The sequence below is a fragment of the Mytilus trossulus genome, chromosome 1 (assembly GCF_036588685.1).
Source record: "Mytilus trossulus isolate FHL-02 chromosome 1, PNRI_Mtr1.1.1.hap1, whole genome shotgun sequence".
Classification (NCBI taxonomy): Eukaryota; Metazoa; Mollusca; class Bivalvia; order Mytilida; family Mytilidae; genus Mytilus; species Mytilus trossulus.
In genome coordinates this window covers 101,070,195-101,087,566 of record NC_086373.1, presented here as the reverse complement: position 1 = coordinate 101,087,566, position 17,372 = coordinate 101,070,195, and the positions used below count along the sequence as shown (strand labels likewise).

At 31.0% G+C, this 17,372-nt stretch overlaps 1 protein-coding gene across 1 annotated transcript in view; it reads right to left on the bottom strand.

The window, feature by feature from the left end:
- Window positions 1-17,138, bottom strand: part of LOC134693936 (uncharacterized) — a 39,818-nt gene extending 22,680 nt beyond the window's left edge. Inside the window, exons 1-3 of the mRNA XM_063554889.1 lie at window positions 17,050-17,138; window positions 14,838-14,885; window positions 13,716-13,743 (exon numbers count right to left, since the gene is read on the bottom strand). Of these exons, the coding sequence (XP_063410959.1) occupies window positions 13,716-13,743; window positions 14,838-14,885; window positions 17,050-17,064 (91 nt within the window). The 5' untranslated portion in view covers window positions 17,065-17,138. The remainder of the gene's footprint in view (window positions 1-13,715; window positions 13,744-14,837; window positions 14,886-17,049) is intronic.
- Between the last annotated feature and the right edge of the window lie 234 nt (window positions 17,139-17,372).

The following is a 17,372-nucleotide window of genomic DNA, read 5'->3' as shown; positions in this document are numbered from 1 at the left end:
GACTTGTGCATTGAAACAAAATATACACAACAAAACCGGACCGATACTATTTTTTTAATCTATAAATGCTTTTTCGTATCACAACGATTTGTCATTGCTAAAATTTGTTCAATACGATCTTTTTTGTATGTTCATGGTCCCATTTCGTGTTCGTTATCGTGGTTTTCTTATGTATTTTTAAAAGATTTCTTATTTTCGTATGTTTATTTGATATGGTTTTTATTCTTTTTATATACTTCAAAAATTAAGAGCCAAGTCTAAATTTGGACAAGGAGTTATCTGGAAAATGTTTGAATTAGAAAGTCCTTTACGATTAGGTTCTAGTAGTTAAAAAAATGCAACACATATGTTTTAATTTTGAAAAGTGTATCGTGTGCAGGGAAAAGGTGCTGAATCACTTCCGTTACTGTAAAGAGTAAACGTTGCCTCTTAAGGATGTATTCTTCTGACTTTTCAGTCTCGTTCAGTCTCGCTGAAATCTCGTTCTTGAATAATTACAAAACAGTTGATAGAAGTGTAAGATATCAAAGAATTTTAAAAATATTATCATCAAACATAAATCTGCGAAAACATTGTGTATTTACAATGAATGGTTTTTGAGTAATTCAGTTTTCAAATTTTACGACCAATCAAGTCAGTAGTTTTAGCCAAAATTTTGAGAAAATGGGTGAGGGATACAAAAAATGATTTTACAAGAGTCATGTACATCCTATATCATTTTGGTCTTTTCAAATTTCTTAGATATGTATTTTTTCAATCATTTATAACAAAAATGTTGAAATTATATGCATTTTGTTCTCAAAACTGAGAAAAATCACAAAAATACAAAATTGACAGCATGGTAAATTTTACACAAAAAAGCGTCAAAATATGATAAAACATTCTTATATTAACACCTACCTATAGTTTTTGTGAGTAATATTTATTCAGATCGGTCCACTTCATCTTTATAGAAAGTATAAAGAAAAGTTTAATTGTGGAAATGTGATTGTTTTCACGATTATGGCCCAAAAATAGGTATAAATCGATGAAAAATGGGAAAATCATCAAAATTGGGCATTTTCAAAGGGCCGTAGCAAAAAAAGAAGTGCACCACCATATGATTTTTTCTTCACCAATTATTTTGTTACAATCTTCTAAACCCAAAAATCAGGTAAAGAAAAAAAGTTTAATTCTAGAAATTTTTGGCTCCTCAAAGGTGAACATCCTTAAGTTCTGTTGAAAGAATTAATGACGCAGTGTGTTGAAGAGTATGAGTCCTTTTTTGAAGTTCCTGATTTGGTGAACCAATTCAATGCTGATGTCTCTTGTGCACCTTCCCTACCTTCCTTTGTGCCATCATTCACAAATTACACCAGTCTGAGAGGTGGTATGACATTGCTTAAATGTATTGATGATAAAAAGAAAGGAAAACATTTGGTGACTTGCAGCTGACTATTATAAAAATATTATCTAATGCTTTTCTCTAGCACACAAAGTAGCAGACATTGTTTTTACCGCTACGACATGAAAAACTAAAAAAAATGTCTGCTGGAAAGGAAAGCCGCACAAAGACTACAGCTTCCACCAAAGTGTATCAAATTATTGAGGGAAGAATGATTCCTGACTGCAAGAAGTTTCTTTCTTTTAAAAACAACCAACAGACTCTCCCTAATTTCTTTTGTAGCTTTTCTTCTTCAAAACTATGACTATAATGTTAATGGCTGTCGTTACTTGGTTATCACTCATCAAGGGTCAATACTCGTATGATAGTTAATGTCTTATACTTTGACAAGAAGTAATCAGGAATGAGAAAGAGCGACAGAACAATCATACGACCCTCTGATACGGGTGTGATTGTTCTGTGTGTTCACTACTAGATGACACATGCATGCGAGTGTGGGTGCAGATGGGGAACATTAGCAGTGTAAAGAATAGTTGAAGATTTTTAGCGCTTCACCTATGACTGTGCTTGCTTTTCCCCAACAATTTATAAACTGCCTTCTGCTAAACATGCTCTTGCCGGATGCGAAAAACTCCGTCTCTGTTTGGAGTAGTGAGAAAATAGTTTACAAGACTTTGAAGGACACGCTTGACTATTGTAGTTACAGAGCTTTGGGGGTACTGACGAAGATGAAACCCTTGTTTGTGCAAGTATTTTTGTTTCGAAGATGTATGATCTGAAAAATCTCTTTAAATCATGACATGAATAAAATGTGCGTCAAGCTTGCCACCATTAAAGATATAGGTTTTGTCAGGTTACCTATCTGTAAAGCGGCATATTTGAACGCATCAGACATTGCTAAAAGGCCCTGTTCCGTCACCCTTAGAATACGGTTGGCGAAAATTAATTAATTCGGTACACCCCCTTTATTTTGAAGGGCATATGTCAGCAGAATTATTGCAGGATCTTGTGTGTTCATGTAAGGAGAATCTCCATGTAAAAAGTGTTTGTTCACAACAAAACCTCACATGTACGGAGCTTTGCTCCTGTCAAGGGTCCAAATTATGTAGAAATTCCTTGACAGATGAAACAGAAGATACTCCTGAAAGAAATCGATTTTGTGAATCATTTTGAATGGATTTTTTAGGTAATAAGTGGTGTTTTTTTTTGTTGTAATGAATTACATGCATGATCTTCTGCAAAATAAACGTTCGGGATAGAAGGCTTTAATTGAAATTCTAATATGACGTCCTTATTACGCTCTGTAAACAAAGCCGTGTTCTAATGAGCACAACATATGTTTGACACATGCGCACAAGTTTATGTTTATATTAAAGTTATTTCCATCGTTATCCTATAAAATATATACATTCAAGTAGCTTACATAAACTTTTATAATATATGTTATATCGAACAACGTATATTTACCCTGCTCGTAGTTTTTAAACTTATCAAATATGAAATGTGATGTACAGACTCCTCGAGGGAGGAAACGGGAACAGCTAAACATTTTTACGGTATTTTCGTACGCTTTGACCTATAAAAATACTGTATTTGTCCTATTAGAATCGAAATGATTCCTTCATGTCATGCTCTATGCTCATTTTAACATGGGTAGGCATTATATTTGACCACATTTTACACCTCGCTAACGCTCAGTGTAAAATATCGACACGAGGTGTAAAATGTGGTCAAATATAATGCCTACCCATGTTAAAATGAGCATAGAGCATGACATGAAGGAATTATTTCTTAAACAACATTTGTCATTTATTCCTGAGGTTGAATGACTACTGTAACTTTAACAGAATTTGTATATTGATCTTGTATAATAGAACAAGTGTTTTGAAAAACACCAATTTTCAAAATAAATCGATTACTAAGTACATTTTCGAGATAATTCATTGTCAATTGATTTGAAATTTAACACAAAATGCTGCTTATATCTTTCAATTTTGAAAATATAGAAAGAAAAAAAAAGAAAACAGTATGTTGATCTTTGACCTTAATTGATGCAAAACTGTTACCACATTTCTATTTGACGACATCCATATTCTAAAAGTGCTCATTTTTCCGAATCCAATGATATATAATATAGCCATATAGTATTACGATTAAATTTTAAAAATATTGGGTCTGGTCACCGTACTATATGTATCAAGAACCTAATTGAATTGTGAATATTTTTTATTGACTAATACACGAAAGACTTAGATTTTTCGTATTTAATAAAAGGGATCCAAACGTATTTTTTTGTGCAATAATCTTCTTTACTGGTTTCTTCTTAACCTACAAAAATGTTTTTTTTTTAACTGTGTGAAAATATTAAAATTGAAAATGACCACGTCTTGTTCTCCAATTTCGTATGGGATAGCTGTCGGTTTAAACTATATAAGACTCAAACTAAAAAAAAATAGGAAACAATTGGACTAAAATAAAAATTGAACGAATAACTCTATTCGGCAGCGTAAATCAACGGAATGTAGCGAATGTACTATTCGGGGTTACCTCGCACGTATATACGACAAAAACTAGTCTGTTCGTTATTCTCCGTGATAACGAAAATTACCGATAAGTGTCAGTGATTTGATCGATCACATGCGGAGAATCAACTTCCATGTCAGATATTGGTCCACTTAACGAGTTATCGAAAGGTGGGCGGTAACGCAGATGAAACCTTTTGAAGTGACGACGATGTTATTCCTTTCAATATTACTTCCATGGTTCACTTGAATGAATTTAGCTCTTTCATCTATATTGCCACACAAGAAGTTTCAACGTTATCTTAATCAACATAGCAGGAGCTTCAAAAGGGTATCTCAAATTATCGCTATCTTATTCCATTCTTTCATAAATTTGTAATTAGTGTAAACGTCCTTACCACATGAAATGTATGATTAGGTGTAAAATTTGATCTATACATTCTATCAAAATTCTGAGACACCCTTTTGTAGATTATGACAATTTTTATCATTAAGGTGAAATATGCTTTCCACCTTTTATTTTACGTTAATTCAAATCTATAACGTCACTATGGACATAGAGAACGATGTAGAATATATAAACACTTGTATAATGGTACCAAAGGAACATCCACTTTTAAGGTAGCACAATACAAAGATTTTTTACTTCCAATCCTCTACCTTTCAAATGCTGTAACTTTCTTAAAACTACATATAAATTAATAAAAGAAGTATATATAGATAGATAAAAGAATAATCTTTGAAATGAATGCAATATTTCTGTTAAACAATCACTAAGTAATCAATTATTATGCAATTTATGGTCAGTTCACTAATGGATGTAATATTTAAAAGGAAGAACATCGACTATTTAGCATGTATTAACGGCCTACAGATCCCTGTACTAAATCATATGATTTTATCCAATTATATTAGCGTTAAGACCCCTTTGGTTACTATCTGTGATAATGTATGATTAGGTGTATAATTTGATCTATACATTCTATCCAAAATCTGAGACACCCTTTTGTAGATAATGACTCAAGGAAATATTAATAATTAAATCAACCCTCTCAAATGAAAGTAAACATTTATTGTAAAATTTTGTAGACACAGTTATCATTATAATTGATTACATAATTGTAGTATAATACTAACATTGCATTAATTTTAATGAGTAATCTGTCAGCTAACCATAGATACCACTATTATACATTTTCAAGCATATTAACGTAAGTTACAGCATTTTAAAACTTGGGCATTGGAGGGATAAATCTAACACTGACAATAAGTTAAAAAGAGCTCGGTCTAATGAAAATTTATCAGAAACCGAACAAGAAACTAATAAACGTCTGAAAAAAGATGACATTGGTAACGAATTGGGTGAATTAAAAACACTTATGTATGATCTTGCTGTTGAGATGAAAGATATGAATGACAAAGTATTCGAACGTATTGACAATTTAGAAAATACTTTTGCCAAAAACATTGTAGAAAATATTAGCAAAATGATTGACAATAAAATAAATAAAGAGGTGAATAAAGTGAAAGACGATTTTAAAGCTCAAATGACGACAGTAAACAAAAGGATTGACGGTATCGTAAATAAACTAAAGAGCGACATTAAAAACATACATACCGAGGTCGCGGATAAAGTGCGCACAGATTTAATCAGTACACAAGCAGGTGCAAGTACTCAACCTATACAGAGAGATACAAAATTTGTTGTTAAAATGCTCCCTGAAACCGATGCGGAGAAGACAGACTCTGAGGTGACAAAAAATCGTGTATCCGCTATCATTAGAGATGGTCTTCGTTTACATGATGTTAGAGTTGTTGAAGCTTCAAGAATAGAAAGCAAAGGAAGTCGCCCAGGGCTTGTGATAGCTTCAGTAGAAAATGAAGAACAGAAAGAGAAATTGATGAAAAGTAAGATAAAGTTGAAATATTCACGAGACTATCAAAAAGTTTACATTGAAAATGAACTGACATCGGAAGCACGAATACAATTGTCAAATATGATGACAGTGCTGAACGGAATTGGCCGTGAAAAAGACTTTGTGGTTGTAAACGGTAAAATTCAGAAGAGAGCAAACAACACGAGAGGTAGAGAATATGACAATGTAAATGGACAAAGACGACCAGAAAGAGAGGAGTGGACACCAGTACAAGGACGACATTTCCGTGGTCAAGGTGGTAGAGGTAGACGCGGATATTAGGAATTAGCGCTTGGTGTTTGGAATATTAGAGGGTGGTCAGCACGTCAAAATGATAATTCAAACTTTAGATGTCATGTTGTAAACGCTTTAAATTTTGATATTCTATGTTTATGTGAAACTTTTTTGAGAGAAAATGATAAAATACATGTAGAAGGTTATACTTGTTTTCAGAGAAACAGAGACAAAGTTCATGTTAATTCCAAGAGAGGTTCTGGTGGGGTTGCGGTTTTAGTTAAAAATGATCTGTTGAAATATTATAATGTTGAAATTTTAAACAGTGAGGTACAAGATATTCTATGGATAAAATTGAGTAATGAAAATGATATAATATGTTTATGTGTATGTTACTTACCACCAGAAAATTCTGTATATAATGACTCACTAGTTTTTTATACTAAACTGCTAGAACAGGTGTATATGTATCAAAATATTGGTAAATTGTATGTATGTGGTGATTTTAATTCTAGATGTGGTGATGCCCAAGATTTTATTGAAGGTGTTGATAATGTACAAATAAGAGAAATTGTTGATAGTGTGTCAAATAGAAATGGTGATTTACTTATTGAGTTTTTAGTAGATTGTAACATGTGTATGGTAAATGGGCGAATTGGCTCGCAAGATTTTACTCATATTAAAGGTACAGGGAAATCTGTTGTAGACTATGTCCTTACTCCACATGAACAGTTAAATGAGGTAATTAACTTTAAAGTGAATACAATGTCAGACTTAGTGACTGAGTTATCTCTTGTCGGATACGAATCGATTCCGGACCATTCACTGTTAGAATGGGGCATACGAGTTAGCACCGATATGTCGGAAGTAGAACAAAACAAGAGCGGTATAGGTGCAAATCGGGTTAAAGGTCCAAGAAAGTTCAAGCTAGATGGATTGAATAACGAACCTTTTTCTAGTGAAAATATGCAAAATGTATTACGAGATACTATATGTCGAATCGAAGTTGCTTTAAACCGCAGTAAAGACGTTAATAAGGCTTTTGTCGAACTGAAACATTTACTTATTAAAGAATTGGAGCTAACATGTAAAGAATTGAAACCGCCCGTTTCTAATATGCGCACGAATAAGTGTAAGCGGAAACCGTATTGGTCTGATGAATTACAGGACTCGTGGAACAAAACGTGTGATGCTGAGAGGCAATGGAAGCGATGTAAATCAATTGGAAAATCTAAACTCCGTACTCGATTTATACAATCACGAAAAGATTTCGACAAATTAAATCGTAAAGCGAAGCGGAATTATCAGCTAGAACAACAAAATAAACTTCAAAAACTTGGTGAACAAAATTCTTCTGAATTTTGGAAGTCTATAGGCAAATTAGGACTTGCCAATGATCGCAAATCGAGACAAACTTTTCAAATTCGATCAGAAACAGGAGAAATTACAAGTGACATTGACTCTGTATTAGAAAAATGGAAAATAGACTACGAAAAGCTGTACAACAGTGCTGATATAAATGGTTCGTATGATGATGAATTTCTTAAGGACATTAAAAACAAACTTCAAAATAGGAATAATTTAGTCAATGACAATAATATTGATACAACTGAACTAAATAGAGCTATAGAAAGGGATGAGGTACGCGAGGCCGTTTTTCGAGCTAAGCAAGGTAAATCCGCGGGAATTGATGAGATACCGGGTGAGATTTTACGAAATGACACGTGTATAGACTTGCTATTTAAAATTATTCAGTTTTGTTTCATAGAAGGGCACGTTCCTAGTGAATGGTTAACGAGTATGATCTCTCCGATCCCGAAACCGAAAATGGACCCCCTTAATCCACTTGAATATCGTCCAATTTCATTAATATCAGTGCCGTGCAAAATATATGCGGATATTTTGAATAAAAGATTGACAAATTGGTTAGAACAAAATGACATGTTAGCAGAAGAACAAAATGGATTTAGACGTAACCGAAGCTGTTTGGATCATTTATATATACTTACAACAATTATTAAAAATAGAAAGTTACAAAGGAAAGATTCTTTCGTGTGCTTTGTGGATGCGAAGAAGGCTTTTGATAATGTAAATCGGGACATGTTGTGGTATAAGCTGATGAAATTGGGTATTAACGGAACATTTCTGAAAGCAATTCAGTCTCTTTACGATGCGACACAAAGTGCTGTAAAATTAGGAAACAACTTGACAGATATTTTCCCGGTTCAATACGGTGTGAAACAAGGCTGTAAAATGTCTCCTACTTTGTATTCTATATATGTTAACGATCTTGCTGAGGACATTCGCTCGCTTAATGCTGGTGTAGATATTGGTGACTTAAATGTATCTATTCTTCTTTACGCTGACGATGTTGCGTTGATAGCTCTAAATGAGCAGAATTTACAAAAGATGTTGGACTGTTTAAACACCTGGTGTAGGAAATGGAGAATGACTCTAAATACAGAAAAAACGAAAGTTATTCATTACCGTAATAAAAACATTGCTAGATCTGCCGTTGAATTTAAATGCGGAGATATTTCAGTTAATTATATTTCATCCTACAGATATTTGGGACTACATTTGAATGAATTTTTGGATTATAAACATACAGTACGAGAAATTACTAAATCAGCAAGCAGAGCACTTTCAGCCTTATATGCTAAATTTATTTCGTGTGGTGGAATGACTTATGATGTGTTTACGAAACTATATAGGTCGGTAGTTGAGCCTGTTCTATACTATGGTTCTGGAATATGGGGACATACAAATTGGAGAGAGGTACAAGTTATACAGAACAAAGCATGTCGGTTATTCTTAGGAAGTGCTTCAAATGCGTCAAATATAGCCATTCAAGGTGATATGGGACTTACAAGTACGAAATCAGCAGAAATTTTGGAAACTTTTCGTCTATTTCTTAGAGTGAGCAAAGCTTATGATACAAGACTTACGTATAAGGTTCATATGTGGAGTAAGGATTGTTCTAGGTCATGGGATAAAAATTGTATAAAGAAAGCACAAATTTTAGGTATTGAAAATGTTATTGATGATACTTTTTCCATTAAGCATAAACTGCAAGATATCAAATCTAAACTATGTGAAAAAGATAAAAATGAGTGGGTTGAAAAATTGTTTAATGACAGAAATCAATGTAATGGTAATAAATTACGTATTTATAGAGAGTATAAACATGTTTTAGAATTTAGTTCTTATGTAAAATTAGTTCGTAACAGGCAGCATAGACGTGTTTTGTCAAATTTTAGAAGTGGCTGTTTACCACTTGCAGTTGAAACGGGTAGATACACCAAGCCAAAAATTCCTTTAAATGAGCGCACTTGTATATATTGTACAGATAATTGTGTAGAAGATGAAAAACATTTTTTATTAGGGTGCGATTTTTATGCAGATTTAAGATATGATTTAATGAAAAAATCTGGTGATATTTGTGATTCTTTTAACGATCTTGATTTACAGGAAAAATTTATTTTTTTAATGTCAAATGATGCTATTCAACCATTTTTAGCTAAAACTTTATACCAAATGTTTTATCGAAGAAGGTATTGTGTATAGTAATATTTTAGTACATTAGTTTTAATTGTTTTATCATATGTGTGATATTTTTAAAGTGTCTCATAAGTCAGTAATTTGGCTGGGTACCAATATTTTAATTGTAATATTTAATAATTTTTAATTGCATATTATGTAATTATATGTATTCATTGTGTTTTATATTGGTATGTGACACTATAATAAATTATTCTGATTCTGATTCTGATTCTGATAAAATATTTGTATTGTTTTACCTTAATATAAAACATTTTAAGTAATAATTGGTAACTAAATGTGTCTCATTGTCATAAATTTTATTAGACATAACACTGTGAAACTGATATATTTAAATATAGGAAATGCCAGTTATTGCTGTTTGTAATTAATCAACAAATTAAACATATAATTAAGGTAATAGTAAAAAGAGAGCTGTTATGATTTTTTACCTGAAGATTATTTTTGATAAGGCTAAGTACGTAAATGGTTACAATTTTTACTGGGAAAAAGTGATGTTCACATTAAATGTTGATGACCTTCACATCAAATGTCGATATTTTGATGAAAAAAAGTTGTCTTGAATGTTTCATGCTAAAACTTATAAATATATTTTCAATTTTTCAAACAAAATTCAAGCTATATTGGATTTCAAATCGGATAAGAAAGTCATAATTTTCTTAAATGTCATTAAAGATGTGTTTTATTTGTGGATAGTATGCCAAGGTACATTTCCGTGCCATTAGTAAAGTATTAATTTTCACGGGTAATCAGCGTGTGTATCTATGTTTCTAATCTTAAATTATGATTGATGACTGTCTTCAAAAGAAAACTTAATATGACATACATGCATAATGTTTATTTGACATTGCAGAAAACAAACTGAACTAATACAAGATACAAAAACTAATATAATGTAATGTATTGTAGAGAAAATAATCAGTATTTCACCCAAATCTTGTCACAATTTGGCGTTTTTACAAAATGTCACTTCGGTCACCAGCACAGTTAATTGATAATTCTATAGCGTAAACATCCTTTCGGAGATCAAAGAAATTGATGTCATATTTATTCAAAAATTTAAGAAATCTTCTTTATCTATTTACTTTTAAACACGAGATTCAAGGAACAAAATTCAATTTTAACAAATATGTCTCATCCGTTGAATATGAGTTTTTGGTAATTAATGAGATGTTTTAAGAAGCCAAATATCACTAATGATTATGTGATGCACCTATACACAACAAAAACATTTAGAGTTCAATATAAGGTCTTTAAAACGGATTCGTCTATTAATTACGTCAAGCCATAGTTCTCAGTGTATTCTAGAAAGTTGTGAAAACAGACCGATTTAATTTGGCATCTTCATAATTAAGAAATTCCTCAATTGACAAAAACAAAATTCGATAAAACTAGAGAAAATCCAAGACGACATAGGACAGGTATATAAGAATGTAGGACAGAAAGTCACAGGACAAACAGACACAGACAAAAAGTCACGGACAAAAAGTCACAATTCATTTTTTCTGAATATTTTCTTTGAATAAAAAACGATTTTTTTCACAAAATCATTTTTTGTATTTTTTTTTAACTAATAAGTCTAAACCAACTTTGTTAACAAAATTTATCAAAAAATATCAAAGATGATCAAATAATTGTTAAAAAAAACAAAATGTCAAAGAGGCTTAGCACTTAAATGGATTCATGGTGCCAAGAAATATATCTTTTGCATGATTAAAATTGAATAAATTTTCATTTTTCAAGTATATTGACACATTTCCTAAACTTTAATATGAAAATATGTAATGAAAATTAAATATTTCAAGACATTTATCTTATATAGTCAAACAACTGTCAACTAATTATTTGTGACTTTTTGTCCTCTGACTTTTTATCCTACCAAATTTGTGACTTTATCTCCTGTGACTTTTTGTCCTGGAAATTTATGTCCGTTTACCGTATTTTAACATGTCAATTACTGCAAAATGTACTGATAAAAGACAACAATAAACATGTCAATGATTGCTACATGTTTTGACATACGACTAGCAAATAAACATGTCAATGATTGCAACATGTTCTGACATAAGACTAGCAAATAGGCATGTCAATGATTGCTACATGTTCTGACATACGACTAGCAAATAAACATGTCAATGATTGCTACATGTTCTGACATACGACTAGCAAATAAACATGTCAATGATTGCTACATGTTCTGACATAAGACTAGCAAATTAACATGTCAATGATTGCAACATGTTCTGACATAAGACTAGCAAATAAACATGTCAATGATTGCTACATGTTTTGACATAAGACCATCAAATAAACATGTCAATGATTGCAACATGTTCTGACATAAGACTAGCAAATTAACATGTCAATGATTGCTATATGTTCTGACATAAGACTAGCAAAAAACATTTCAATGATTGCTACATGTTCTGAGATAAGACTAGCAAATAAACATGTCAATGATTGCTACATGTTCTGACATACGACTAGCAAATACACATGTCAATGATTGCTACATGTTCTGACAAAAGACAAGGAAATACACATGCCAATGATTGCAACATTAGGTGACATTAAACTAGCAAATCAGTCGATCCGTGAAGGTAGCACAATACAAAGATTTTATAACTCCAACTCCCAATTGTTAAAATGGTTTAACTTTCTTAATAATGCTTGCAAATTTATAAAAGTGGTAGTTATGGATAGCTAACATATTACTCTTTCAAATAAATGCAATGTTAGTATGATGCAACAATTGTATAACCAATTATAATGTTAACTGTGTCTAAAATATTTTTCTTCAAATTTCCACTTTCAATTAAAATTAGCTTCCTCATAGGTATTCCTAGAGGATTGATGTTAATATATATTGTTCCTATGGCCACTATCTACAAAAGGGTGTCTAAGATTTCAGATAGAATGTATAGAACAATTTTTACACCTAATAAACATTATTTTCTTTTATGTGGTTAGGATGTTCACACTAATTAGGGATTTATGAGAGAATAAATACCATAGGGACAATTTGAGACACCCTTTTGAAGTCCATGATGTGTTGATTAAGATTTTTTTTTAATTTTCTGTATAGTTAAAGAGATGAAAGAGCTCAATTCATTCCAGTGAAATGACCAAGATTTTGTCACTAATTACATAATAATTGACTACATACTGATTGCATAATAAAAATATTGCATTCATTTAAAAGTTTAATCTTTTATCTACCTATATATACCTCTTTTATTACTTTGTATGCATTCATAAGAAAGTTACAGCATTTTAAAGGATAGTTATTGGAAGTAAAAAAATCTTTGTATTGTGCTACCTTTAACGAGTTTTTGAAGTATTATACTAATAATACCCTAATATTCAAACTCGAATCGTGAAATAACAGAAGATAGTATAATATGATCTTTTTGCCCCACCTACGATAGTGGTCTGTGGCTCCGTTCGTCCGTCCGTCTGTTCGTTCGTTTGTCCGTCTGTTCGTTCGTCCGTGCGTCCGTTCGTCCCTCTTCAGGTTAAACTTTTTGGTCAAGGTAGTTTTTGATGAAGCTGAAGTCCAATCATTTTGAAACTTAAGATATGATCTTTCTAATTTTAAAGCCAAATTAGACTTTTGACCTTTATTTAACGGTCCACTGAACAAAGAAAATAAAATTGGGAGTTTCAGGTTAAAGTTTTCGGTCAAGGTAGTTTTTCATGAAGCTGAAGTCCAAACAACTTGAAACTTAGTATACTCGTTGCTTATGATATGATCTTTCTAATCTTTATGCCAAATTAGATTGTTTATCCCAATTTCACGGTCTACTGAACAAAGAAAATGAAAGTAGGAGTTTCAGGTTAAAGTTTTGGTCAAGGTAGTTTTTGATGAAATTGAAGTCTAATCAACTTGAAACTTAGTACACATGTTCCCTATAGTATAATCTTTCTTATTTTAATGCCAAATTAGATATTTACCTAAATAAAATGAAATGATATTGCGAGTGGGGCATCCGTTTATTTTAGACACATTCTTGGTTTTTTTATGATATTATCTTGAAATTATTTAATTTGAATATTTTTTATCCCAATAATTTTTATTTGTATTTTAATTGTTCTCACCTTCTTGTGTTCTAGTTGAGCAGCAAATCTGTAAAAAAAAAAGGGTTGTAATCAGTTTAAGGAGGTAGACCTAGGTTAAGGAAAATAACTCTTAAAATCATCAGTGCGTTTGTATCAACCATTTTCAAAAATATATTCTAAGCTTCTAGGTGACATAGATCATTTTCAATGTGTTTCAGGTAAATGCTTAAAATACATTGATATACTTGACTTTTACAAACACTTAACTGATTTAAAGAGTTATCTCCCTGAACCAAGGTCTACCCCCTTAAGTCATACATTTTTCAACAGGTCATCTCATTTTAACATAGTTCATAGTTTAAATCATTTTAGAAGAAACCTATGTAATGCGTCAGTGAGGTAGCAATTGGAATTGTAAGAGTGAGTTCTTTGTGAAAGCACCCATTTATAATGGAACGACAGAATAAGGGGCAAAACCAGTGAAAAGAGACCTAACAAATTGTGTAAATGGGTGTCAATTTATATTCAAATGGGTATTCAGACTTTAAATAATCTGCAGTGACGAAAAGGGAAATTTTGCTAATATGCTTTTCTTTTCATATTTTCAAACTAGAGGTTGTAAAGATCATCAATGAACTCTCTAAAACAGTGTAGACAAAAATGTGATAGTTCAACTTCATGACAAATATCTTCTTTAAAATGTTTATTTTGTTTGGCTGATAATTTTTTTCTTTGGTCTGTTCCTATCTGTCTTTTTTAGCTTACGATCAAAACACAAAAAAGGTAAACACACTGCTATCTAAGGTCAGTTAGTATTGGTTTCGGTAGAATTTGAATTATTTGTAGATTTTGTCGATCATATTTGCTATTTAAAATGTATATCTATTTATTTTAATTTTCGAGATGATAGACAAACACCGTAAAAAACTGATAAAATTTGTCATTTAAGAGCAAAAACTCCAATATGAAGTCGCCTGACTATTCCGGTTATCTTATTTATTTATAGAACTAGTCTTGCTGATCATTATGCTAATTTGACATACTATAGGTTTGGGTTTTTAAGTCAAGTAAGTCAAGAATAAAAGAAATGTTATCTGATGGAATGTTGTCTCATTTGCAATTATACCACATCTTCTTGCTCGAATAGTTTTATTTACTTACTTTAAGACTGCTAACTATGAATGATAATACAACTATCCGTGTAAGAATCTACAATAAAAACTAATTTTATAAAACATTTTACTACAGTAACCGTTTATCTTTCGGGTTTTATCAAGAGCATATATACACTACGTGTAAATCCAAATTTAGACATATTGAATAATTGTATTGATTATATCAATATTATTTTCTCCACTTTGTATCCTCCAACTCTTGTTTATCTATATCATCACTGTTGTTGTACATATAATAATATCATTGTTTTGAGAAAGCCTTGCTGATACAAATTAATGGTGTACAGACAATATAACAAAACATTATGAAATTGTTCAAATGAAAGTACCAATCCGGTGAAAAATAAAGTAAAAAAGGGAAAGATAATGTAAATTGCGGGTGAATGTACATGATTCAAGTTCTATTACCTAATTTTATTTATTAAAAAATCAATTTCTTTTATAAATCATTAATTTTATGATTTGATCAAAATCTATCTGTACATGTAGATTTTTTATTTATAAAATTAGTAGTTGCCGGGATTTTATAAAATTACTGCTTGAGAATTGACAAAATTTGAGGGATTCAATTCATATTCGGATTGAATTTTCTATTTATTTATATATATTTTATTTAATTTTGTTATTATTAATTATTTATTTCGTTTCATTTTATTTCATTTATTTTGTATATTATTTTAATTTTATTATTTTATTTCATTTTATTTATTGTATTTATTTTATTTTCATTCATTGGCGTTACATTCTAACAAATCTATGATTAAGATTTCAATTACACCCTTTCAAAATGATGTCTGATAAAGTTAATAGATCAATTATTCTAACAAGATTATAAAACATCATTAAAGAATAACATTTACTGAATATATGTTAAATATGGAATGTATATGATACGTTATTTTTATAATTGGTATATTGCTTAAGCAAATAATTTGGAACATAAAACATTTTTCGTATTAGTTGTTATTGTCTTCAAACTAACTGCGAGTACTAAAGATAAAGATGAGATATGTGTTAAGTGTTTTTGTTTAGGGAATGTAAAAGTACCCGTCCACGTCCACTCTGTGATTTTGTTAAATATAGTTATATTTGTATCCACCAAATAAGTAAAGCATTTTTCAACTGATTTTGTACATATATATACGAAGATGTTGTATGAGTTCCAATGAGAAAACTCCCCATCTAAGTCACAATTTATAAAGGTAAACTGTTATAGGTCAAGGCTTTTTAGTCTTCAACACCGAGCCTAGGCTCACACCGAATGTAAGCTATAAAGTGCTCCAAAAATTACTAGTGTAAAACCATTCAAACGGGAAAACCAACGGTCTTATCTAAATAAAAAACGAGAAACGAGAAGCACTTATGAACCACCTCAACAAACGATAACCACTGAACATCATCCTCCTGACTTACATGTAGGACAGGTGCAAACATTTGCAGCGGAATTAAACGTTAACAGTTTGTTTTCATATTGAACTGTTACACCACTGTCCCAGACTAGATAAAGGGTTAAGCGCTCACAAACATGTTTAGCTATTCCACTTTTAACAATTGTGACTTGGATGGAGAGTGGTTTCATTGGAAATCATACTACATCTTCTTATATCTGTCCCAATTCAGGAGTGTGTAGTTTAGTGGTTGTTCGTTCATGTTTGTTATACTTATATAATTTTGTTTTGTTTTGTATATTGTTTTATATAATTTATACCATACAATGTGAGTCTAGGCTTATGTGAAATGCTTCTAAAATTGAAAATCGAGATTTTGGATATGTCAAAGAGACAACAACTCGACCAAAGAGCAGAAATAAACGAAGGCCACTAATGGGTCTTCAATACAGCAAAAAAATCTCACACCCAGATGCGTGCTTCATTTGGCCGCTAAACAAAAATGTGTACTAGTTCAGTAATAATGATGTAATACTTTACTCGAAATATATGAATGAACCAAGGATTTGTATAGTAAGACTTACTATACAAATCCTTGAATGAACTGATATTAAAAATCATTTGAATTGTTTTATATTTTCATGTGGCCTTCTATAGCCGAATATACAATATAGATTTTTCTCATTGTTAAAGGATGTACGGCTGCATATAATTGCTTGCATCTGCTTGTTTTAAACTTTGGTGGATAGTTGCCTCATTCATAACACATTTCCGTAAAATTTATATTAAAGTGAAAAAAATTAACTATACCTTAAAACTCATCATTTTAGTCCTATAAACCAATATTTTCAAATTATCTTCTTTATTTTGTTGTAAAGTAAAAGAAAATATTTATTTCGGTAGGATACTATGAGATGTACAAGCTAAATTATTCATCCTAACACTGTCAATCATCTTGATTGAAATCAGCATTAACCAATGAAATTATTTGTAACAAATAGAAAATTTTCACACAAAAAATATCTAGTATTTCACATTAATATGCTAATAGTATAATATCAATTTACCAGATATTAAATACGATCTTTATCTTGATACCTAATGTAATTTATAATATTCACATCATTTCACAG